General features: G+C 38.2%; 1 protein-coding gene across 4 annotated transcripts in view; it reads left to right on the top strand.

Annotated features, from left to right (window-relative positions):
* PARD3B (par-3 family cell polarity regulator beta) overlaps positions 1-27,661 on the top strand; it is a 997,354-nt gene that overhangs the window by 573,640 nt on the left and 396,053 nt on the right. For 3 of the 4 annotated variants that reach the window (XM_077770172.1, XM_077770173.1, XM_077770170.1), the window contains exons 11-13: positions 8,536-8,721; positions 22,093-22,263; positions 26,502-26,634. In XM_077770172.1, the coding sequence (XP_077626298.1) occupies positions 8,536-8,721; positions 22,093-22,263; positions 26,502-26,634 (490 nt within the window). The remainder of the gene's footprint in view (positions 1-8,535; positions 8,722-22,092; positions 22,264-26,501; positions 26,635-27,661) is intronic. The other variant, XM_077770171.1, reaches the window with a different exon arrangement.

Raw genomic sequence — 27,661 nt, 5'->3', positions numbered from 1 at the left:
GACATCCAGAGCTTGCTTGTGCTGAGCCAAGAGTACAGCATAATGAAATGCGGGCCATAAGAGGTTCGGCATGGATGCTTTCCGGTCTGACCTGGGCTTCTGAGAAATTGAACACCAGCCCTGCAGACTGGTGGATTCCCCTGGGGCTTCTTTGGAAGGCTGTGTTATTACCACTTGCATGCGTGAATCAAGTACTGCTTTGCAATACAAGAACATTTGTGATTCCAGAGATGGCCCTATTTGGAATACTCTTAAGCTAATAATATAGATGCCTTGCAAGTCATCCATCTCCCTGCCTCCCTTTCCTCTTCTCATACCAAGTAATTATTTTTGATATTTGTTGGATAAAAATGGTTAGTATACATCACAGTGTCCAACTGTATAGAGTCGTCTTTTCTATTTTTTTTATTTTTTATTTTTTAAATGTTTATTCATTTTCAAGAGAGAGTGGGGAGGGAGGTTCAGAGAGAGAGGGAAACACAGAATCTGAAGGAGGCCTCGGGCTCTGAGCTGTCAGCACAGAGCCTGACACAGGACCCAAACCCACAAACCACAAGATAACAACCTGAGCCGAAGTTGGACACTTAACTGACTGAGCCACCCAGTGACCCTCTTTCCTATTCTTAAGTTCTACATTTCCTCTCCAGATAATACTGCCAACAAAACAGAGAGGCCCTTTCATGTTGTTGAATAAACTTATTGCCAGTTATATTCTGGCCATTTCATATTACAGTGTTTAGTACATACTAGATTCTTGATAAAAATTTGGTTGGATCACTATGATTTGCTGAGTGACTCTTGTCACTCAGGCGAGAATGGACCATTTCTGTATTCCAGCTCTTACAGGATATTATTCACTGAGCTTGGGAGTAGAGATAGTATTACAGAGAACAAAGCGAGGGAATGGAAAAATAGGAAAAGACATAACAGGGTGGGAGGGAGAAAGAGAGAGATATATAATTAGGCTGATAACAGAACAACAGCTATAAGAACTTGAAAAAGTTTGTGTAAAAGAGATTAAAGGATTAGTTAAGATTAGAGGTAGTTAGGATAAAACATTAAAATGGCTTATAAAAATTAGGAAAGATAAGACAGTTAACATTTTACTCACCATTTGGTTTTGAATTTTATCTATTTTTTATTTAATAAAAATAATTTTTGTGTGTGTACACACAATTTCAGTGTTTTCCCAATTGAAAACTATGTTTTAGTATTGGATTATGGAATTAATGTAGTGGATTGTGACCAAATTAAGATAACATAGATAATACTAAGATGCATTGTCTAATGAAACTTTTGTTTTTGTGTGTGCATGAATGTTTATGCTTGGATGGAAAGGCAAGCAAGTAGCAAGATAGATGATGTAGCTTTGGGTACTAGATCACAGTTGGTCCCAAACTTGATGAAATGTACCATGAATATAGCTTCTTGCAGTATTCGCTTAAAATATTCACATACTACAACTTAAAGTTATGAATAGTCCAATATTGATCACCAACTGGTAGCAATGGCACACCTTGGTGCCTTCACTGAGGAATTGATGCTGAAGCTGAGCTGAGTTATCATCTCTCCTAGGAACAGGAAGTATAATATGAAAAGGGAAATTGGATTAGGTGACTTTTAAGGTTTCTTATAACTGTGATACTTTATGCTTTATAAAAAGCATTACTTTTATTGTAAATTATCATTAATGTGAAAGCTAACTGAAATTAATAAGATTAACTGAAATTAATGAAATCTGTCTGCAATGGTGAGAATCAAATGTGATGCCAGCAATTTGTATATAATCCCACAAATACATATGTACAGATACACATGTGTTCATAAACATATACCCAGGAACATACTGTTGGACACACACACATCTATATCTATGTTTATCTATATATAAATGTATCAATTCAACAAATAGTTATCGAGTGCCAGTTTTTTTAGTCTGGCACTGTTTTAAGCACTGGGAGTACCTTGCTGGAAAAAGAATCATAATAAAGTAAAAGTCCCTGCATTCAAGAGACCTTATTAAAAACAAATAAGCAAGCAAGTATACAATATGCAATAAGTACTATGGAGAAAAAAACAGGATAGCAGACACGGGTAGTGTGGTATTGAGAGGACAGTAAAACGATTTGGAACTGAATTCTCAGGGAAGCCTCCACTGATAAATTGACATTTGAACAGAGAATTGAAGGAAGTGAGAGAAGGAGGTCTGCGGGACTCTAGGGAAGGGGCATTCAAAGCCGAGACAAGAGGTGACGCAAAGGTCTTGGGGCAGAAGCATGAGGTTGTGAAGAACAGAAGCAGGACAATGCAGCAGGCCTAGGACAAGGAGTAGGAGAGATGAGCAGAGAAGAGGCAGGGCGCTCTTATGTAGGGTTTGTAAGACACTGGCATTTTCTCTGAACGAGGTGGGAAGTCACTAGAAGGTTTTGAGTATTTGTTTTAATGGGAACTCTCTGGCTGCTGTGTTGAGAAATAGGCTGTAGAGGAGAAAAGCGAATGCAGGGAGGCAGAAAGGAGGCACTGCTAGTACAGAGAGTGTCAAGTGAGAAGCAGTGCTGGCCCAGATGCTAAGAGTGATAAATTCTGGGTGTGTTTTTAAAGTAGAGCTGATAGGAGCTGCTGACAGGTTGGAGCCAGAATGTGAGATAACAAGAAGTCAGCAATGACACTGAGGTCTCTTGCTTGAATACCTGGAAGAATACAATTGCCATTTACTTGTTCAGGAGGACCAGGGTTAAGGGATCATCTATTTGGACATGATAATTTCAAGGTAGAAATCCTAATAGAGTTACTTACTAGAGAATTGGTTATGTGAATCTAGTTTAGGGGAAAGAGGTGGAGGTAGGAATTTGTGACTCATGAGTGTGTAAATGATATTTTTTATAACCTTGAAATTAGGTGGAGTAACTTCAAAAGTGAGGATGGGAATGGCGCCTGGGCGGCTCAGTCAGTTTAGTGTCCAACTTCGGCTCAGGTCATGATCTCATGGTCCGAGCCCCACATCCGGCTCTGTGCTAACAGCTCAGAGCCTGGAGCCTGCCTCAGATTCTGTGTCTGCCTCTCTCTCTGCTCCTCCCCCATTTGTGCTGTCTCCCCCTCTCTCTCAAAAATAAACATTAGAAAAAGTGAGGATGGGAAAGAAAAGGTCAGATGATTGATTCCTGCGAGAGTAGTATTTATAGATTGGTGAGATGGGAAGAATCGGCAAAGGGAATTGCAAAAGAGTAGACCCTGAAGTGGCAGGTGAACAGTAAGAGAGCGATGGCCTAGGAATAAGAAAAGGAAGTATCTCAAAATGTAGAACTTCATCAATTTGGCCTAATGCCCCTGCAGATCTAGAGAGATAAAAGGTGATAGTTGACCATCACATTTAGTAAATGAAAGTCATTGGTGACTCTAAGAGGGGTTATAAATATACTACACACATGTACACATATACACACATGCATATATGTACACATATATAGAATACATATACACATATTATATAGTGTTATTGGGTAATATATACTGTATATAGCATATATAGTATTAGAAAATGTGTGTGTATGTGTAAAAGAGTGTGTGTGTCATTATAGAGATGTGTTTACATTTTTCTAGTTGCCAATGCAGTAATCCAGCAAATGGTTCTTATGCCTTCATAAATTCCTTTTAAAATCATTTATCTTTTTATAATTATGGGTAAGTTTTTAGAAAACATAGACAATTATAGAGGGAAATAGTAGTCCATATTGTAGTACAGTAGATAACCAGGTTTGTTTGCTTTTTTCCTGTGCAGACACATGCACATCCGCAGATAGATGGGGTGGGGTTGTGGGGCAGGTAGGAAATAGATGGGTAGGTGTGTGAGTATGTAGATAGTGTGTATGTGATATAATTGAAATTACTGCACATGTAAGCTATCATGCTTAATGTTATATTCTCACATGAATAGAAGTCTTTATGTTCATACTATTTTATACAAGTCTATGATTTTTAATAAATGAAAAAGTACAAAACAGCATATATATAAGCAGAACCAACCTAACAAACACCACTCAATAGGCTAAATTTATCTTCTGAGTTATATTAATAAAAGTCATCATTTTGTATATGTACCAATAAATTCAATATCTGTCACTTTCCTACTCTGTTAATCCACCAAAGATTGTATTTCTGCCTCTGGAAAATTAGCTGCCTTATAACCAGAGACATAACCAAGTGCAGAATTCCATGACCAACTAAGTGGTCAGTCATGAACCTGTGAGCCTAAAACTTAGTCAATTGTAGGGCTTTACACTGCCACTCCTTTATGGTAGTTGGGAGCATACCAGCAGGCAACAGTGCAGTTGCAAATACCTTTCTGAACCCTACTTGCCTTAAACTCAACTGTACTTGGCAATTGTTAATTCAGGACAGTGGTTTTCAGCTGGAGGTGATTTTGAGCCCAGGAGACATTTGGCAACGTCTGAAGGCACTTTGGGTTTTCATAACTGGGGAAAGAGGTACTCCTGGGATCTTTTGGGTAGTAGTCAAGGATTCTGCTAACTGTCCTTGAACGCATCGGACAGCCCTCCACAACAAGGCGTTATCAGACCCCAAATGTCAGTAGTGCTGTGATGGAGAAAGCTTTAGCTGTGGACCCTGAAAGACCGATCCTGGCTGGGTGCTAGGGCATGAGGCCTACACATACACACTAGGGGTAAGTGTGCAACCATCATGGCCTGGATCTAAGAGTCTCACAGACTTTGTATCTAGGGGCATGGCCTCTAGTAGCAAAGACTAAGTAATAATGAAAAGGAAAAAAAAAAAGGAATTTAATAAATAAGATTTCCTGTATTATGCCAGGCTTACATCTGGATTTTTACCCCCTCTGGATAATTATGAGTAGAAATAGCAAGGGATACTCCCAGCACAGCATGAAGGAAAGGAAGCAAGAGAGGACCTTTTGGGCTTCTCCTATGAGTAAGGTCCTCCATTGGGGACATTTGTTAGGCCTTTCAACCTTTTTTCATCCTTCTACAAAATGTGGTCTGGCAAGATTTTAGCTTAATTTTTAGAGTTCCTAGTTGAACCAAGATTATTGGAGGAAGGCATTGAGCATATTGATTTTTTTGTACATTAGGTAAAGGGACATTTATTTCTAATAGAGGAAATGGCTATGCTAACTACTATAATGACTTCCTTCACCATTGAGTGACTATCAATAATAATTTGCTATTATTAGAGTCCACTAATTATGGCCTGAGCCTGATATAGTATAAAAAAGATATAAAACATAACTATAGTTGAGTAGAGGATATAAAATTGCATGGTGTCTTACTGTCATTGTGGGAATCTGTCTTGGAGTTTCTTGCACCTAACCCAAGTCATAGGGGTGCACAGAGGTTGATACATAGCAGTGAAGAGTCTGACACAGAAACGCTGACTGAGCCTCACATAGCTCCAACACTGTCAAGTCTGATGGACTCTAAGTCTAGTACTTATCCCCTGTGCATTTCAGTCCTCTAATCTGTAAAATGGGTATGATAATAATCCTCATAGGGTTATGATGAAGAGTAAGTGTATTAACACGTGTAAAGTACTTGGAACCATTGTTAGCCACCAGATTGGTTTCTGTTGTTAAATTTCTGACTGTCAGGTATCAAGGATTTAGAAGGCAAATCGTCTTGTTGTATTGGTGAAAATGCAAATGGGTCCAGCCACTCCTGAAAGTGGAGATTCCAAAAAAAAAAAAANCCAGCCACTCCTGAAAGTGGAGATTCAAAAAAAAAAAAAAAAAAAAGTTAAAAATAGTACTACCCCATGATCCAGCAATTGCACTACTAGGTATTTATCCAAAAGACACAAAAATACTAATTCAAAGGGATACATACACCCTGATGTTTATAGCAGCATTATCTATAATAGACAAACTATGGAAATAGCCCAAATGTCCATCAACTGATAAATGGATAAAGGAGGTGTGGTGTATGTACATATACAGTGGAATATTACTCAACCATCAAAAAGAGTGAAATCTTGCCATTTGAGATGACATGGCTAGAGCTAGAGCGTATTATGCTAAGTGAAATAAGTCACAGAAAGACAAATGCCATATGATTTCACTCATGTGGATTTCAAGAAAAGAACAAATGAGCAAAGGGAAAAAGAAAGAGAGAGAGGGGCAAACCAAGAAACAGACTCTTAACTGTAGAGAACAAACTAATGGTTACCAGAGGGGAAGTGGGTGTGGGGATGGGTTAAATGAGTGATGGTGATTAAGGAGTGTACTTGTTGTACTTTGCTGTGATGAGCACAGGGTACTATATGGAATTGTTGAATCACTGTATTGTACCCCTGGAGCAAATATAACACTGTATGTTAACTAACTGGAATTAAAACAAAAACTTAAATAATGTAACACACACATACAAAAATGAAAATATAGCCATAAATAATATAACTTGGCTTCTATTTTGTTTTACCACGTCTGTAACAAATGAAAGATGTTAGTACAAATAGTGATTGTCAATCTTAAACACAGTTGGCAAAGAAATTGGATTTGATTAGAGAATTCAATGGTTTGAAGGTATTACTCAAGCAAAACCTACCCTGTGTCATTTTGTCTTGAGTAGGTAAAAAGCCATGGCTGGTCTGAGTGTAACGGTGTTTACAATTAATTGATCACAGCCAGTTACAGACTTGGGATGCCTGGGTGGCTCAGGCATTTGAGTGTCTTACTCTTGATTTCAGCTCAGGTCCTGATCCCACGATCGTGGGATCAAGCCCCACCTCAGGCTCTGTGCTGAGCATGGAACCTGCTTGAGATTTTTCTCCCTTCTTTTCTCTCTCTGCTCCTCCCCTGGTACATGCTTTTTCCCATGTGCATGCTCTCTCTCTTTCTCAAAATAAATAAATAAACATATAAAAGAAATGGTGTTCACAAACTTTTAGGAAGAACAGCTGTTCTTTAATTTATACTTTAATTCAGTGGAACTTTATTAGACTGAAATTAACCAAACCCCAGAGAGACCTGGAAACATAAATGATTATCAAATGTTATGGATTCTAAATAGGACATTCTGGAAGACAAAGATGAAGGCTAATAATTTACATTTAGTATTTAACTATGACACTCCCATGGAAAAGAAAAAGGTGGCTAATTTGAATCAAATAATGGGATTTGTTTCTTAGATAATAGTATAATGAGTTAGTTAAAAGAACTAACTCGTAAGAGGTTTAATAAATTAAGCAATAAAGTTTAATTTCTTTGAAACCATCTATTGTCAAAATTTTTGTAACTAAATTAATTTACAATGAAATTAAATGAAACTATTTCTTTAAGGTTAGACATGGGTTTTCTCTATTTGGATAGGAGTTAAAAATACTGGGTCAGTGGGTCTGGCTATGATCAACCTCTTCATCCTGTTTTAATTATGGGTTCTTTGCTACTTCTGTTTTTATAGTTGTTATTTGATGACTGACATTCAGACATTCACAGCAGTTTTTCCAGTCTGCAATTTTACATAAGAGTGCCTCAAAGTGACCTGAAGAGGAGAGTTCTGAGACATAATTACAGAGAGGAAGGAACTACCGACCTAGAATGAGTTGAAGGTTTCCAGGGCTATCTTATTTTCAAATTTTCTAGTGAAACACTGTGGCCCAGTTTCACGTTTCTGCCAGCTGGAGAGGGACACAGGAGGGGCACCTGCAGAGATTATTGTGTGGACAGCACTTTTCTGTTCTCACTGCTGTACATTTGAAAACATCAGGGGCCAAATATGATTAACCTTATGCTTCTCCCTGGACACTTGAACCCCAAGTGTGCCTGTTACAGCCATGTATCTGTACTTTTTTTTTTTTTTTTTTTTTTTTTTTTTTTTTTTTGCAAACAGCTGAGCTCATGGCCAAGTGTCATTTGGCAAAGAGGCCACAAATATTTGCTGTGTGTTATCTTTTTTGTTTAGGTTCAAAAACTGATTGCCAGTGAGTTATACTAACCAAAGAATCAAGCCAAAGGCATGAGTTGGACAAAGTGAAATGTAATTCAGTGATACTCATTGTAAATCACAGTTCCCTAACTTTAAGATAATATTTTTTCAGTGCTCTGTATCCAGTTGACAATCTTGATCAATAACACTGCTTCCATGTTAAATGATGTGTTTTAAATTATACAAGCCAAATATTTCCCTCAAATGTTAGCATGTTTCTACACCGAGATCTGTTTCTTCATCTGTAAAATGAAGTTATTGGGATCAAATGATCTTTAAGGTCTTTCCTGGTACCTAAGATCCCCTAAGTAATATCCAGCCTCTTTAATGAGTATATTCTGCTGAATTTCCAAATACTTATGCGGTGTTACAAGTGCCATGACTCCACCTTGCCAAAGGATCCTCTTTGTTGACAATCAGCAGATATGACTCCCAAGAACTGTTTCTCAATCCCAAGGACATGGTGGTGGTGGCCCATTATAGAGAGACAAGACCAGCCATCTTGTTGCGTCAGTGCTTGCCATGTGTGTGTAAACACTAATCTACTTTCTTCCCTTCGCTCTTTCTCTGTGCACTTCAACAGAAAGGAGAGCCTGACTGCTGTGCCCTCTCCCCGGAAACAACTGAGCAACTCACCTTTGAGATCCCCCTGAATGATTCAGGTTCTGCTGGTCTTGGCGTGAGCTTGAAAGGGAACAAATCTCGAGAAACTGGAACAGACTTGGGGATTTTTATCAAATCCATCATCCACGGAGGCGCTGCTTTTAAGGTCTGTAGGAGTGATGTTTGTGCGTCCGTGTGAAGGTGCCTGGGATGTGGCTGTTTGTTTGGGAACTGGATAGAGAGGGTGTCTGAAGATGTGAGACCGTAAGTTTCTCCTGCAGATGCAACAAGTATGTGTGTGACTAGATCTGGGCAACAGTCATCTGTCCATATCCTCTCTGGAGTTAGTTTTATACCCTGGACTTTGTTCTCTAAAGCCACCATGATTAATATTCTTTCTCCCATTCCTTTTATCACTGTTAGGATTCCTCTGAATTTGTAACTTGACCGAGTTGAACCTAAAAATACAACTAAAATCAAGTCAACATGTAGGCAGCAAATAAGGAAATTGTTCTTGCAAGAACGAAAGCTCAGTGGAACCTGACAATGAGTGTAGTATAAGTTAAAGGTCATTGATCACATTATATACTCTTGAAAGTCAGGGTGCCAGGAATGCATTGTTTACCTTTGAACTTGGAAAAGCTTCTAGATTTCCAGAAAAAAAAAAGGAAAGAACTTGATTCTTCCTTTTCCCATTGGGGTGAGTGGTGTGATCATTGCTATTAATATCGTGTAATGGTTAACTGCATTGCCTGCGTTCAAAGCCAGCTTCATCACCATGTCCTCCAGCTCACACACCCCCGCTAGCCATGTGAGGATGTGGGCCATGAACATGACCTGCAGTGCTCTCTTTCTTCATCTCTGGAGTTGCATAATGGGTAATACCTAATTCAAGGGTTCTAAGGATTAGATAAACTAACACACTGTGACTGTAAAGCAGTGGTTATAGAGTAGGGAAATTTTGTGCTTATCACCAGCCATCCTCCCCACCATCGTCAGCTCATACCATGCCGTCTCAATATGCCTCAGTTTCCTCATTTGTAAAAAGAGTAAAACTAATAGAACCTACCTCCAGGTGCTTTTCGGAGGACCAAGAGTGTTACTGTATGCATACTGCCTAACCCAGTGCCTACGATAAGCTTTCAGCAAGTGTTAGCCACTTAAAAATAAGCTTGATGTCAACAACATGTTCTTCCCTAAACAAAAGCCAAGAAGATCTATGTGAAGTTTCCACGAGCATATTAAGTCCTAGAATCCTGGCTTTGGTGAAGCATTTGTCTTTTCTCATTTCTCATTCCACTTTTGTTTCAGATCTAGACACTGAACTAATGCTGTTTTCCTTGGGAAATAAGAAATTCATTGTGGGTAGACAACTTTTTAATATACTCTTTGGATCAGTAGAATTTTTTTTTTTTTTTGCACAATAAGTAATGACAAAATTTTCAATAACACACATCAATAAGTAACATACATCAACAACATACATCCATTTGTGCCCCTCATAGCTTGCAGGACAGCGAAAGGGGCTTTGATTCAGGCTGGTGTGTCTCTGTCACAAGTCTGAATGGGCCCCCTGTATTCAGTTCTTGGACCAGCAGGCTAGTGGGAGCATATTCTTCTTGTGCTCTGAGGAGTCAGAAGGCCAGCAGCAAAGAGTGAAGCCTTTGAACTTCTGGGCACTGATCTGGCACACCGTTACTCCACTCACCCACATGCACACACGGATGCACACATGCGCCTCTGATCAAAGCAGTTATGTGGGTGAATCCAAGGTCAGAGGGGTACCATGAGGAGGGTGTGGCAAACATGGGAGTAGAGAGAAAGGTGAAAAATTAGGGTCATTCAATCTATCAAACTCTCCAGTCTGGTTCAGATATGCAGAACCAGGAGCAAAAAGAAAATGATAGTAATAATAACAACGGCAGCAATTAACATGCATTGCGCTTAGTGCTTAATACATGCTGGATACATGTATTCTTCATATTTACACTGGATTATTATCATGTCATTCCATCATAGGGAAACAGCAGTGGTTAGTGCCTCTCCCATGGTCACATACCCAGGAATTGGTTAAACTAAGATTTGAACTCAGTCCATCTGACTTCCGATCCTGTGCTACATTACACTGCAGTGAAGACTCCTTCATCTCCTCCATCCATATTCCTAGAGGTCGCGGCCCATTGCCATGGGCTTATCTGGTGTCATGCTTGTCATCCTTAGTCAAGCCAACAAACATGTGCTATGTTTAAAGAATGAGTCTCAGTCATGTTTGTGGGTACCAGGTTTATATTATTATTCTTATACCTAATGACAGTTCTGTTTGCAAAATCTATTCCCAGTAAAATTGGAACTGAAATGAATTTTGGAAATTAAAAGCAAATATCTTAGCTTTTTTTTTATGGGCAATAACTTAAGCCAGCAGATATTGGAGAGCAGGTTTAATACGTATATCCATGTTTGCTTAAGTGAGCATCTCCTTACCTAAGCAGTTTCTAACAGTCCTGTTTCTTGCAGAAGGATTTCACTTTCCATTTATGTAAATTTCTTTCCTGACTGGTCTGCTGAGTCAGACAATCACACCACTAAAAACCACTGGACAGCATATTTATAGCTGATTTTAAACAGTAAGAGGCATCAATCATGAATTTAGCCTTATTGTGAATGTTTAGTATCCATTTGTCTTGTTTACTTTTCACAGTGTAAAGGGTAGAGGACTAAGCTTTGCTCACAAGAAGTCTACTTAACCAGAAAAAGAGAAAGCATTTCTCTATTCTTCTTCTGCTGTTCCAGTAATCCACTGTTATTCCTCAGAAAATTGCCACCTGTTCTGTGATTCAGGATTATGTCTTACAGAAATTGTTTTGAGACTTTGTTCCTGTCCCTGTTCAGAAGATACAAATGTAACAGACTGCGATGTCCCTGGGGCGAGGGGAGATAAGCATGGGGAACATCCACTTTAGCATCTGGCCCTAGGTTTTTACCTGAAATCAACAAAATAATCTTTCTGCCAGAGCACAATCTTTTTCTCCTGGTCCTTCGTACCCACTAATTGGTTCTCAAGGTGTTTTTCCCTTTAGGGAAGGTGGATTTTTGAAAACTAAACTACTTTGAAAAGTATGACCAAATTCTTCCTGTGGGTTCTGTATGCTGTATTCCCCCCCGGGGGTTTCTGTTGGTGTAAACAAAGATAGGCTACTTCTTGCCAGATGCAAAACCACAGAAGGACTGTGACTGTAATTGAGGGCCTCTTTTTTCTTTCTTTTTCTTTCTTTTTTTTTTTTTTTAACTTATCTCTCAGGCTACTGATTTCTATCATTTCCTCTCTTATTTGGGGAAGTAAATCTCTTTGGAGATGTAAATCTCTGTTGGAAAATAAGAGTATCTGGCTACTTTAGGATTCCCTCTTAGAAGTGAATTCCTGTCACTATAAGGGCATACTGAGCAATATTTTAACTCTATTCAGAGTTATTCAAGTGCTTAATCTCATTAATATTTAAATTGCAGTTTGCATATCAAGAGTAAATCCCAGAAATTTTCTCCACGTGTGTCAGGACACAGCATTTGCTGTTTCAGACTACTTCAGACCAGGGAATCCTTTGTGGACCCCTCTGAAGCATCACTTTTGAGCTGTGCTTTTCACCATACACAGTGACCATTGACCTTCATAGCCACATACAACTGAGTATTGATACTAATATGCTTCAACAATAACAGACATTGCCTGTTTGTAGTTTCATTGTAGTTTCTGTCATTTTTACTGGGCATTTGCCTCTGAAGTACAGTGTAATTGCTTCCAGAACCAAAATATACTAGATATAAGTTGATGGGTTAATAACTTCTTATGAACCAAGAACTGAGGAATTTTGATGTTCATGAGGATGCTTTTATAGTTAGTGTTAAGTGAAAAGAAAGGAAGAGTTAGTTAAAAAGGTACCTTGAGAAAAATACTCTCCTTTCTCCAAATCCAAATAAAAAATTAACTTTTCCTTTCCTCCAGTAAAACACACATAAAGTCTTATAATCAGTTTGAAGACATTCAATATTCTCATCTCATTTGCTAAACATTCTGAGGTCAGTGGCTTTCTTTTGCTTTCCTTTTCAGGAACTATATTAACTGAAATTTTAAGGAGAAAATGCTTTTTTTTTTTTTTACAACCATTGATTATAATAATTTAAGCTGCTTATTTCTCTTGTGTTTCTACCTTAAAAATGAATCGCTTTAGGAAAAGTATATAACTAGAATAGTGATATTTTAAAACAATCGAGATAGAATATTAGTATGCTGTAGTAGAATAAAATTCTCATGGAGTCTGTTATATTAATTCTGAATGACTTTTTTTATTTGAATATATAGACTTTGGGAGTAAAATATGTCATATGAAGCCTTGAAATAATAAGGTAAAAATTAAAATTTAAAGGCAGTTTTTTCTAAGAGAAAAAAATGTCACGTATCAGATTATTTAAGGTCTCTTAAATAGGGAGAATGAATTTAAGAATACCTGTTATTCTCTAGAAAATTAATTAGCCAGGTTTGTGCTTAATAAATACTACTTGATGATGATGAAATTAAATGAAAGAAAAATGCCTGACATAGCTAATTGCAAATGCATGCACTCAGAATATGAAATAGACATAATTTAAGTAATTTGATTCTGGTGTGCTTAGGAAATTTGGCATGCTCCCTCTGAGAAATGCAGAATTTCATAACCTACACTGTTTAGTGTAAGGTTCAAGAAATGTTTTTTTTTTTTCTAATACGAGCAATCCCCCTATTTTAAAATGACTAAAGTATGAATTTTTAGAGAGACTATATACAGTTCTAGAATTTCTGGGAATACAGTGCTTGATCCTCAATCTTCATGTCCCTCAATAATATGGAACATTTAATAGCATCCAAGCTACTCAATTGGAGGCCAGTAGGAGTTCCCAGCATGAGTAATTTCCAAGTCCATCTCTATTGGTATCTATTAATCATGTGGTGGATCTATAATTAATGAATTCAAAGGAAGATAAAAGGGACAACTTTTTAAACACTAATGTTAAATGGTTTCTTCAACTAACCATTTTTCTTAAAATTGATTGTGTTTTCTGCTGGTGGAAAACTGTAACAATTGTTACCAATAGTCATGGCTTCCAGGTTTTACCTCCAGCCAAAGGACCCTACACTCGGAGGATGTCAGAACTCCACTGCAGGTCCTCTACTGTGAGCAGCCACACAGGCATTTCATCCTGACCACAAAAATGCAATACATTTTATGAACAACTTCTTATGTTTTGCAAAACCTTCGCCTGGGAAAATTCATAATTGCCATATACGCAATAAGAATTTTACCTTAAAAATGAAATTATTAAACATGAGGAAAATATTTATCACTTATGCCATGCAAATTATTTTCACCAATTTCCTTTTATTAAAAAAGCCAAAAATGTTGGCATATGTCAATTCAGGTAGTCAGGCTCATCATTTGTCGGTCTTCTCCAGTAGCCAGTATTTTATAAAGATGTAGTATAATATTATTTTTTTAAATCTCACAATGCCAGCATCAATCATTGATTTTCTTGCTGATCTTTATCACTTACACATTTTTATTTCATGCATGGGAATTCAAATAAGAAATCCCTATCATACCAGATAAAATTTTAGAAACCTACATCATTTTGAGGTGTATTTTTTTTTATTGTTTTTAATTTTTTAAATTTTATTTCTGAGAGAGACAGCATGAGCAGGGGAGGGTCAGAGAGAGAGGGAGACACAGAATCCAAAGCAGGCTCTGGGCTCTGAGCTAGCTGCCAGCACAGAGTCCAACGTAGGGCTCGAACCCATGAACCATGAGATCATGACCTGAGCCAAAGTCAGACGCCTAACCAACTGAGGCCCCCAGATGCCCCTTGAAGTGTATTTTGAACCCCATAATTGTCTCTGTGGGCTTAAAAAACTATAAGAATTGGTAGTTCTATTCATAAAGGAAATTACAGTCAGGACTGTGGTGGCTCAGTTAGTTGAGCATGTGACTCTTGGTTTCAGCTCAGTCCATGACCTCATGGTTCATGAGTTCAAGCCCTGTGTCCAGGGATGGAGAGTACAGTGTCACTGTGGAGTGTGCTTGGGATTCTCTCTCTCTCTCTCTCTCTCTCTCTCTCTCTCTCCATCTCCATCTCCATCTCCATCTCCATCTCTTTCCTCTCCTCTCTCTCTCTCTCTCTCTCCCTCTCTCAAAGTATATACATAAACTTTAAAAAAAAAAAAAAGAAATTACAATCTACAAAAGTTGATATACCAGGATGATATGATACTTTGACTCTGAGAATAGTACCTTTCACCTATAAAGCTATTTTCACATTAATTATGGGTATTTATAAAATATATATTTTATGTATAGAAATATGTATATATATATTCATATTGTAGTCCAAGTTTTGTTCTTGGCACTTTGCTTTGGACCCATTCTTCTAGTGACGAGACTTTAAGCAATTTTAGCAAAAATAAGAGCATAGTTCATTTTTTAAAAATTAAATAAGAATGATTTTCAGTGAGTTGAAAAGGTCTCAGATTCTAGCCTGGTTAGCCATTCATGCAGAATCATCTTAATTCATATAAAACACATACACCTTAATAAGCTTTTTATTATCCAGTTTTCTAGGCCAAAGTAAACCAAAAACAGAAAATCAGGAAGGACATAGGGATATATGGAGAGGAAGCTGAAATGACAGGAAGCAGCAGACGTGTCAGATAAGCACAAAATACCATTACTGCGTAGTAGGCCAGCGAGTACTTGTGATCACTCTAAGTCAGTGCTTCTCAAACTTTCTTGCTGAGGAAATTATAAGACCCAGTAATGACTATCGGAGAGTCTATAAATGGCAATATATTCACACCCCATATTTTTCCAGAGGGAGTTTAAAATGAAATAATTTTAATGCATTTTGAAAGTCCTAAATCAAGATGTTTTGGTTGTGTATGTTCCAATGCTCTAAGCAATATTCTCCAGTTATCTTTGGCAAAAACAGTTTCAAATGCCACAAACAAGTAATGGTATATTGCTGAGACTCTGCCAGCTTGCTATGTAATGATGGAGTGGGGCTTTTAAAACAATTACTGAATTAAATGAATAAATTTCAATTGTACAGTAGTTGAGGAGGTGGCTATTGGGTCAGTACACAGAAAGTAATCAGGCTTCACTTGGACAAGTCTAAAAGTCTGTGTACGTGTTAACATGTGCTGGCCAGCCTGCATTCATGAATCTTTCATAGTTCCGGTTTGTAAATAAGCCATTTGCTCACTGTAGATGAAACCTACACCAGGTCCAGAGCACCTGAATGAAAGATCTTACAAGTGACTCAATTTAGCATTCTCTTCTTGAACATCTGTAATGAGTTCTGCAATATATAGTAGACTGGAGAGGGGAAACTCAAAACAACTCATTTTGTGATCCAGGGAGCTGGTGACATAATAAGTTAAATATATAAGCAAATATATATCGAACATGATAAAGTTACATTAGATGAGTATTAAAGTATCATAGGTGTTGAGATGACAGAGCAATTAATTCTGCCTATGGAGAAATCTATGAATGGAAGGCAGTCATTGAGCCATGTTTTGAAGCATAGACAGATATTCAGTGGGTGAGGAGGAGTGCAAAGGACTTTTTAGACAGAAGGAGGAATATGGTCCATCACCACGATGTGTACCTCAGAATGTAATTTCTTGTCCCTAGAAAACCTAGAGCTCTTATTTGGAAAGAATTAGCCCTGTTCGTATTGGTTGAAATTGCATTAGGATTGTTGATGTAAAACATTGGTGAATGTAGGTAGGTATTCCTCAAGACAAGACCTTACATGCTTCTAATCTTAACAACTTTCTTTCTTCCCCTTCTTTGTTTTAAAAACCGTACTTTAGAAAATCTTGATTTATTCTTTTCCTTTCATTGCTATTGTTTTTAAATGAAGTCAAATGATTTCAGTCTGGAATGCAAGGGGTTTTTAGGTACGATTTTTTTTTTTTCCAAAAATATGGTAGGCAGATGTTATCATGGAATGATTTTAGGGCCTGTGAAGGATTTGTTCAGCACAGTCCTTTCCCTCAATCAGGTGTCATCTGACCAGGAGTCTCACCACACCCCAGGGAAATCCTGCTCTGCTGTCTGAAGTCAGGCTTTGGGGTTTGGGTTCTGGGTGTTGATAATATCCCAGAAAGTTTTACTGAGGGCCTCCTTAGAAACATGCAGAGGCAGGAGTCGACATCTGGTCATGATTAATCCTCTCAACACCCTGGCCTAATGCAGACTGGCCTTGGGCTCCAGCCAGCTACTCCTGAGAAAGCTAGCCCACTCCCTCATGCTTGTCTCATGTTTTGCAGAGGCTAGTTCTTCACTTTGGCTTTCTTACTCTCCCCTCTGTGTTCATTAGAACTTTATAGGGAAGGGGCCTTGCAAAAATTAACCCAAAGGGGTGGATTAAGCCATGCCATGTCACCAGTAATCATGGAAGAGATAGTACCCAGGCACCGCAGTACAACAGATGCTGACATACAAGGTCTCTAGACCCCCTGGAAATTATGGATACACTTCAGTGGGCACATGAAACATACTACAAAGTACCCAACTGCCCACGTTACAAAGAATTATCTGCTCTAAATATACAGCTGTGGAGCAAAATAGTTGGAAATGTGGCCTTCAGAGTGACCCAGTCCTAGTTCAGATCTGCTTTAGAAATGTGACTNTTTTTTTTTTTTTTTTTTTTTTTTTTTTTTTTTTTTTATAAAATGAGGGCAACAGTCCCCACTGTATAGTATTGTTGTAAGGATCAAATTGTCTAGTGTGCATGATGGGTTTAGCACAATGACTACACAAAGAAGCTCATTAAATTATTATTGTCATTAATAACTGTAGTGTCTCAAATCATCTCTAGAACTCTGATTTTAGAACAACATACCATAACAGGTACATGCCTGAGGAGACCTAGCCATGCCAATAACCTTTGACAAATCACTTATTATATTTGAGCCTCCATTTCTGTATCTCTTAAATAGTAAAAAGTAGTATTTCTACCACGAAGTTGTTGTGACAAAAAAAAAAAAAATGAGAGCATGTATAAAATATTTGCAAAAGGACTGGCCTATATTAGGTGTTCTCTAAAACGGGGATGCCATACTCAAACATCTTATCTCCTGGTCCACTCATCCTCTCGCATTCGAACCAAGTTAGGGCTGGTGAGATCTGAAGCAATCTCGGGACATGGACAAGACCTAATCTTGTACCAGTTCTTATTTGTCCTAAAAGTATCCTAAGTAAGTTACATTTTATCTTGACTCTCTTCTCCCTCCTCTTTTTTTTTTTTTTTTACATTTTCCTCTTTTGGGAATTTCCTTTACTCCCTCCTGGCTTGAGGATGGGTAGAGTTGGTTATGGGGGTTGGGCAGAGGTGAAGAGTATAGTTGCCAGGTGAGGAGTCCTGTTAGTTAGGGGTCTTATGGGAGTAAAACAGGAAGGGAAGTATCTTAGTCTGTTTGCGCTGCTTTAGCAGACTACCACAGACTGGGTGGCTTACTGAGAAAGAATTTATTTCTCCCATTCTGGAGACTGAAGTCTAAGATCAAGATGGCAGCAGATTCAGTATCTGGTGAGAGCCCACTTCAAGTTGATAGATGGCTGCTGTCCCCACACACAGCAGAGGGGGTGAGGGTTCCCTCTCAGGCCTGCTTCATATGGGCACCAATCCCATTCGGAAGGGTTTCATCCTAAAAACCTCATATTGTGTTTGGAAGAGAGGTGGGGGACAAGGGACACAAACATTAGGTCGATAGCAGAAAGGGATTTTTTTCTTTAATGAATGCAAGCATGATCCAGATTACAGTGAAATAAATTTTCTAAGATTACTGAGTCATATCCCTGGATAGTTGAATTCACTTCTATAAAAAAGCAGTTGATGAGAGTTAGCATTCTAGTGTCTAAGTATTTACTTAAATACAATATTAATAGAAAAAGATAAAACCTTAGAAAAATACTTTTCTTGGTCAAAACTATTCCAAAGCATACACAAAGTCATACACAATTGTGAAGGATATTTAATGAGTTCGAGTTAGAGATATGTAAGGAGCTTTCCAATGAATCACTTTCATTTTAGATCAAGACCAGACATGGGATGCATGTATGTTTATAGAGGTAGAGATGTGAGCAAATTTTTGCCTCCTACTTCTACTTTGCATCCCTATCCTGCCATCACCCGGCACACACTCACCAGTCTCCACATCTGCCATCTGACTCTGGATTTCGTACAGGATTCTCTTCTGGAAGACATCTGGTGGCATATTGTCCTCTCTGGTTTTGAAGGTTTTTTTGTTTTTCTTCTTGGAACCAGTCATTGTCATCTATGTAGCAGAGAGGACGGTTAAGAAATTGAGAATGCTGACAAACCAGGACTTGAGTTATTCTGGTCTAGCTCTGACCCAAACTAGCCAAACAAGCCCTAACCCACGGAGAAGTCCTTCTCTTAAGAGGAGTTCAATAAATGGTTTCTCATCGTCTTTGGGCATCACCTTATTTATCCATAAACAGAAGAGGTTGGACAAGATGACCTCTAAGGACCCTTCCAGCTCTAAACTCTGAGATTATATTCTAAATGTTAGGACAACCTGGCACTTACTGGCATCGCCATTAATGAAATTACCTACCATTTATCTTAGAGTGAGAAAGCACGCACCAAGAGCAACAGACCCAAACAAGCCTGAGAGTGTGTGGATTTGTATCATGCCCATAGCTCTCCAGCGATGCTTGTGATAAATGTGGATGTCTTCTAAAAAACATCCCAGCTGCCCTGCGGTGACCTGACCTGCGTTTTTGTTTTGGACTGAATATAGCAAACATGTTCTACTTCTGTGTATTTGAGACTTGAAATGTAGCTGAAAATGAAAGTTTGTGCTTAGTATCTGTTAGTGTGAGATTACAGAGAGAAAGAGAGAGAGAGACGGAAGGAAGGANCTGTGTATTTGAGACTTGAAATGTAGCTGAAAATGAAAGTTTGTGCTTAGTATCTGTTAGTGTGAGATTACTTTACAGAGAGAAAGAGAGAGAGAGATGGAAGGAAGGAAGGAAGGGAGGGAGGGAGGGAGGGAGAGACAGAGAGAGAGAGAGAGAAAGGAAAGAAGGGAAAAAGGCCTTACATCTTCACATCTCCTTCTCTGTTTATCTCTTCACTCAGACCTTGCTTCATACTTCACAGACAAGGTTCATAGGAAGTTACCAGGTGGAATCTCACTCAGATTTTATTCCCTGCATTCTAGAGACACCCATAAAGTTTCAGTCTTTATCTTTCTTCACATCATAGAGGACGAGGTGTCCTGCCAAGACTAAGCCTCTACAAATCCAACACCTAGTAGAGCTCATTTCCTGTTGACAGAGCCGGAATCTTGGTCTGATTCTTCTGTTTCCTCCTCCTTTTTAAAAATCATTCATCCAATTTTTAGTGACCCTTTCAACCTCCTTCTTGAGATTCAACCCAATAGCCCTCCTTCCACTAAATGCCAGAATAGGATAGAAGGATTCCTCATGTTATGTCTCGCTTCACATGACTAAACCGTTACGGTTGTTTTTGTTTTACCCTGTTTCGTGTAACCTTAACCTCGTTCTTTATGCGCCTCACTCAAAATTAGATAATAGAAATGAAGAGATTTCTTTCTTGTTTGGCCTTTCCTGTAAATCTCATTTCCAGATTCACTCCAAATTAGGGTAAAGGTTAAGTGGAGTGGGAAAACAAGAGGAAGGGAGGAGACATTACGCTCTGTGGAGGCAGTTCACTCAGACAGTGTACAGCTCTGATTGTGTGCCCTCAAGCGATCCTGTTTCCCCACCATCTCCGTTTCTTCATTCAGGAGCATATGCTCCTTTGGGTGGCCTTCACGATCCTGGGCAGCCAGAGTCCTCTCCAGCAGGCACACGCACAGTGCATCTCCTCCAGGGCATTAGCTATCCAGAGCAGCCTTCCTCGTTCACCCTTTACCCCCACTGTCTTTAGAAGGACTTCCTCTGACCATCTGCTACTGAGTTAGTCAGAGTTTATCTACTTGTCCACAGGATTTCTCTCCCAAAGCTGCACAGTTGGTCCTATTGTTCATTGTATGTCTGTTTTTCTCATTTCTTAGGGAAGTTTTGTTTTTTGTATTTTATTCTGTTAAATTTGAACATGGATCCCAGATACTTACTACAAACAAAATTCTTTAGTATTTTCCTTTCATACTTTCGTGCCGTACAGCTATAGTCTAGAGACCAAATAACAAAGAGGAGTCGAGTAGAGAGACCGAAGAGCCAAAGTGCCTGATACCTGCATCTGGGTCACTTTGCCTCTGACTTGCTTTTGTGATTTGGGCAAGTTGCAGCCCTTCCCTGCTTCAGTTTCCTTATCTGAAAAATGTGAATAAAAACGTTGATCTACTTCTTGAGTTCTTTGAGTTCTAGAGCTAATTTATGGAAAAATTCTCCAGGAAGGACAATTGTACCTACTGGTACTTCTGTCAAGTTTATTAGCAACAACAGCATCATAACATTACTAAAACTGCATCTGTGCCTCGTCGCAAGAACTTTCTACCCTAGTGTGAGAGGTATAAGGCATGTCCCTAAACTGACTGTATTTTAAACATTTTCCCATTGAGTCTGCCTACTGGGGAGATGCGCTGTGGTCCCCTCAGGTTCTTTCGTCTGCAGAGCAGCCACCCAGTTTGCTAGCTACCATTGGCATCCCTAGCTTGTGAGATGCTTCTGGCTGAAGATGACTAGTACTTAGAAGTGATGTAGACTACAGTATGGGCTGCCTATCCACATGTTGAGGCTCTGTGCACTTTACAGAATATGGTTTCCTGAAGATACTGGGTGAAAGTACTAATCATTCAGAGCCTGCATGCAAAAAACTTGACAGTCTCCTTTGTTGTGCTTTTCTGCCAGAAGACATCATAGCAAATCAGCCCTTCACTGCACATCTCTGTGTTCTTCTGCAGACTAGCAACTTTTTGGTTGTGTTAGAGAAAATAACATGAGCTTTTATTTATTTTTTTTCCCCAGCACCATTCAACAGAGTTAGCAGTAATATCTAGGAGATGCATTATGGCTGTCAAACACATAACATTTAAGCATGATGTCTCTCTGTGCCTGAAAACGCAACCCTTGTTTCTAGTGATGTGACCACTTCCTTCTGTTTCCGAACCCCCTTTCCTTGAGCCAATAGGGTCCCTGCCAGAGAAAATGGCAGAATTGGGCTAGGTTAGCATGCTTGCCAAAGATTTAGGTAACAGACATTATACAAATATCTAAATTATTGCAGCTTGGGACTCTGAGATTTCTAAAAAACACTTTCACGCAGTTCATTATTGTTGGTATTCGTGACTTTTTGATAAGCTCCAGAACCTTTTTCTGCCATAGAAAATAAATCATTCCTAATGGCTGGGTTTTTTTTCTTTTTTTTTTTCTTTTTAAACTTGAACTTTTCCTGAAACAGCCATACATCATCAGCATACTTTTCTCTAACACTGTATTTCTTTCCTCTGTCCTAGGATGGTCGTCTGCGGATGAATGACCAGCTGATTGCTGTAAATGGGGAATCTCTTTTGGGAAAGTCCAATCACGAAGCTATGGAGACACTGAGGCGATCAATGTCCATGGAGGGAAACATTCGAGGGATGATCCAGTTAGTGATTCTGCGGAGGCCAGAGAGACCAATGGAGGTGATTCATATCTTTAGTCCCCTCTAAAGATTGCCCAAATGGCCTCTAGGATATGCAAACTTCCATCACTAGTATCATAGTGTTTCTGAAATTGGGAAAAACTGTCCCCGAAGGGCTCTGATAGATTTATGGGTGGTTGTATATTACAGATATAACTAGAAGGTATAGAAATTTAAGTAATTTAAGGTAAGTAATTTATCAAATGTAACAGATCCATATTTTCTAGTCCCCCCCCCCCAGAAATTTCTAGAGTTTTGGACTTTATAACTAAGGCTTTATTCATATTATAAACTATTAAACTATATAACATCTTTATATACTTTTTGATTGATGTGCTAATAATGTCCATACTTTAGAAAATTCTTGATCAGATGTATATAGTGCTTAATATGAAGATCGTTATAATGCAGTCAGCTCTGTATATTTGCCCCCGTAAAGTGCATAAGGATAATATAGACCTGAGACTTAACTAATTTAAAACTTGATCTATTGAGCAAGCTGCTTGCTTCATGGTATTAAATAAATGTTTTTAATTAAATACGTATTTTTGCAATATTTTCTATGGATTTTTAATATAAAATATGTTTACCTAGACATGAAGTGTAACCATAAAATATTCTTGAATGCCAATATCCCTAAACATTTCACTGATATACAATTATATATGTATTATATAATTATTAAATTATAAAATTATGTTAGTATATTTATAATAAATATAAAATATTCCTAAAACATTTTTCTGTAATCTATTAAAAATAATTATTAAATACTCCTGAAATATATTTTAAGAAAAGATAAGGAGAAAACAGTTGATCATAATTAAGAGTTAAGAAAACCATAAGCAAATCACACAAATATTCTCTGAAGACAAGTAATATTTATGTAATACAGTAATACACAAAGTTAACATAGAATACTATTAATGCACTAATTTAAAATATTAGTGTTAATAATAAGTTCAACTTAAAAAAAGAAAGGATTTTTCAAATTAAGCAATTGGGGAAGGTAGTTGAAGCTCATAGCAGTTAAAAGCTTAGGCTCTAAAGTTGTGGAGGACTTAAGTAAAAATCCCAGATTGTCCATTTTCTGGTGCTGTGAAGACATGCATAGTTGAGTGCTGAGTACTTACAGATGACAGATACTGTTGTCTGTTTTATCTCTTAATGTATCCTCATTTCCCAGCACACAGTAGACACTTAATAAATATTGTTGAATGAATGAATAAAAGATGCATCTGAGACCTACTTTATTTGAGGGGGTCAGCTGAAGTAGTAAACTTGTAAACTATATCTCACTTTGTTATATTATCAGCTATCAGAAGAGAGTAACTGTACCTTTTTACTCTTCTGTACATAACCTTGTAAATGTTAAATAAATGTAAATTGGCCAATTACTGGAGACTATATATAATGAGCCAACTCGTTTTCAACATTTGTGTCTGCTTAAGTGACAGAGGCTTCCATGAATATTTAATGGATTTTACTTATGTACATAGTTATAAAACCCTTATCTATTGCTTCCATCCATGATGGAATTGGCTCCTTTCTGGTTTAATTTGATTCTTACTCTAGAGCCTTGGGATTCATGGTACCCAGTTGTTGGGGACAGGTCTGAAGGGTGGTCTGTGGGCCCCTAAGCTACCCCTTCTGTGTATCTGTGTATTATGTCTCCCTTAAGATTTCTTGGAACAAAGATATTTCAACTAAGAGAAAAGTCTGGGAGGTGCTACTGTAGAGTATCATACCTGTGCAAATAGCAAAAGTTAAGTAAAAAAGAAAAGAAAGAAAAAATGAATACGGTTGTTAGGAGTTGTGTCCCCAACGTCTCTCCTTCCCTGATTCCATGTCTTTCCCTAAAACAAGTGTATGCCTACTGGGTAAGCATTTTGTATTTTGGTTCATCTAATTGAGATGCTTTAGCATTTGCATTGTCCTTTACGGCAGGTATATGTTAATTCTCATATTCTGGGATAGGTTGACAATTATTTTGTCAGAAGAAAGAACTGAACTTTTAGTTTGCTGCCCATCCTCAGAAGCATCTTATTAATAAGTTCACTAGGAAATTAATTGGGAATTAAGAAATGGGACAAAAAGCAATTTTTATGAGGACATTTCAACAAGCGCCCTTTTTAGTTTCCCTCATATTTATGTGCTTTCCATGGAGGAACATACAGGCACTTGATTCTCTCAGCTCTCCGGGAATCTCTATGGTACCCATGAAGACTGAAGAGCATTTTTCTTATAAAGACAGCATCCTCTAATGTACAACTAATATTTATTAAATTGGAAAAGAAAAAAAAGTCTGCCACTATTTGATCTCCCAGTTCTGTGTTTTACTGTGTCACAACATATGTTGTGCACTCATCTTTTTGGTGTCCTCTCCTGTGCAGCAGCAGTCACCCTCAGGTACAGTAAAAACTATTGTAACCTAGAAAAAGGTCTCAGCACCACTCATACATGCAGGCAAGTCAATTAGTTAGATTTGGCAAAATTACCAAAATGGTTACTTGAACATTATATTGATATAAAAAAAATGAAGAAGCTACTTAAGAAAAGTCAAAATATATAGTTGTTGGAGTATTTTCCCACATTACCCAGATGCACAAGATACGTAAACAGTTTTGATGAGGACCCCGTGAAGAATACATAATGAGTCCTTGATTGAATCAAAATCATTTGAAACAGAAACATCTTTTTCAAAGGATGAGCTTGAGGTTCAATTGTAATTCTATTTGAGCCTAGAGACTTGGTATTAAAAAATGGGTTGTGACCTGTTTTTTTTTTTTTCTCCTCTTCCCCAAAACATTTCTCTCCCTGCTACAAGCTCATCTTGGTAGAAGGAGAATATGTTTAAAAATCCATTATATTTTTTATTGGCTGGGACACTAATGGAAGGCTCTACGACAGCTCTATTTTACAGGCTGAATACTTTAATTAGGCTGGTTACTGATCAGTTGTTGGGATATCGATTGTGTCATTTATCAAAGAGCTGGGGAAGCAGAATTTTTGTTGTTGTTGTTCTTGTTGTTGTTGAAGCACAAGGCTGTGTGAAGTAAACCCTAATCCTCCTACCTGCCCAAGCTCCAGCTTTAATTTAGGAGGACTGTGCTGAGTTTTGGCTTACTAGCAATACAGAAGCAGAGGGTAACCCTGGATGTAGGGAAAATGTTATGAGCCTTGACAAAAAGCTAACAGAGCTTCAGCAGCTAAAAACATTTTAATTATTAAGAATGCATAAATTGAATATTTTAAATATTTTGTTTAGGATACCGAGTTTTTGTAACTGAGAGGAAAGCATCATCAAATTGCTTGGGCCAGATGCTTTGCTCAGAAGGAAAGGGCTGGGGGGGAGGGGATAGGAGTGGGGGATCAGATCTGTGTTTCTGTTTGGGCAAGTTCACTTCACAGACGGTCAAGGGCACAACCGTGAGATGGCTTTCACATGACTTCCTTGTGTTAGGAAGGCACATATACGAGCAAGAGCAGAACCGCATTCTCTGTGCGGTTCTCTTGAACAAACAGCTCTTTACACCTGGCCCCTTTCTACCTCCTCTTCACACCTGTGTCACATGGCTTTTGTGGGGGTGTTACTCTGGCCATTTTAAAGACACTGAATTTGTTTGCAGGCTTTCAAAATCAAAAGAGGAGGGAAAAATATCAAAAAGAGGCGAGGGACGGGGGAGAGGGGAAGCTCAGGAGAACCGCTGTCTGGCATTGTCACAGGGTTTGTTTTAGCTTCTGGCCAAAAGACCTAGTGTCTGCAGTGGGACACACTCATGGCATTTCAGTGGCAAACCTGCTTAGGTTCTGACTTGTCCTAGAGCATATGCACTTAGTCACTGAGGGAGAGAGGGAGGAACCAGCTGGTTGGCAGAAAAACGCCCTTGGCATGACGATATTGTTGTATTGACACTGCCACGAGCTGTACTCCCAGATGGAAGAAAATTTGAAAGAAGCCAGTTGTAAGTGGGGGGAAAGAATAATAAAGTTAATCCTCTGTTGTGTTGGCTGTGAGTACTCCTAATCCTTAGCACCACATTGTCAGTATATTTTTTTATTTCATATTCAAAGATGTTTTATTAACTGATAGGGCCATTTTGATTTTTCAGTCCAGAATTTCTATGCAGTAGATTTTTGGAGGATTGTACATAAATTGATTATTGCCCTACTTCTCTTTCATTGACCAAGTTAGAACATCTTTAAAAGGCAAATGTAATTTTTGTTTTCATCCCTTAGGAGCCTGCTGAGTGTGGGGCATTTTCTAAGCCATGCTTTGAGAATTGTCAAAACACTATAACCACCTCCAGGAGAAATGATAATAGTTCACTACATCCATTTGGCACTTACAGTTCACAAGACAAACAGAAAGGTAAGGGTCTTTCCATTTCCATGTGCCGTGAATGGTGTGAGAAAACACAGACTATCTTTTTTATTTAAAAAAAGGGACAAAGAGGAGTTAATTAGACTAAGTGCAGACTTTGTTACCCTGAGTCATGAACACCGAGATATGATGGGTGGGAGAGCTGACTCACAAGTTGTGAAGCAGATTCCTGGCATTGCCTCCAGTCTAAGTGACAGTTTCTGTGCTTGCTGCCCCAAACAGGGAGGATTATGTATAAAACAAACCATGCCTGGAGAAAAAAAATGGCAAAGTGTTATTTTTTTTTCAACAATCTTTTGATATAAGAAGTTACCTAATATAAATAACTACTGAACTTAAAAAAAATGCATGGACTAGTATTAAACCATAAAATGGTGACAACATGATTCACAGATTTATATTTGATTCTAGGAAGAGTGTGGTAAATACCATAACCAAGACCATTTTGTAACAGTTGGAATGTTCTTATTTTTCCTTCCCTACGTTATCTTTCCCTTACGATGTTATAGACCTCTAGATATAAAACATTGGAATTTGTTTATTTTTAGTTTGAGACGAGAGAATGTGTGTGTCCGCGTGCACACACACATACACACACACGCACGCATAGGAGTGGGGTAAGGGCAGAGAGAGAAAAAGAATCTTAAGTAGGCTCCACACCCATCACCGAGCCCCATCTCAGGGCTCGATCTCACAACAGTGAGAACATGACCTGAGCTGAAATTAAGAGTCAGACTCTTAGCCTACTGAGCCACCCAGGTGTCCCTGGGCTTTTCTTTGTTTTTAAAAAATTATACTTCAGTCACCAAGAAAAAGAAAATTTAATTTCCCTGCATCTCCTTTCTTTGTAATAATATTAAGTTTTTTGTATAGCAAAGGCAATACATACTCATTACCGAAAATTTAGGGAAAGGCAATTAAAAGGAAATTTAATACTACTTATACTTCTATCAGAGATACTAATCGGTAACATTTTTGCATCTATATTTCAATTCTTCATGAAAATATGGATATA

This window comes from Crocuta crocuta, unplaced genomic scaffold (assembly GCF_008692635.1).
Source record: "Crocuta crocuta isolate KB4526 unplaced genomic scaffold, BGI_CrCroc_1.0 scaffold478, whole genome shotgun sequence".
NCBI classification, from domain to species: domain Eukaryota; kingdom Metazoa; phylum Chordata; class Mammalia; order Carnivora; family Hyaenidae; genus Crocuta; species Crocuta crocuta.
Note: the sequence above shows the minus strand (reverse complement) of the source record. Positions and strands in the feature narration are given on the sequence as shown.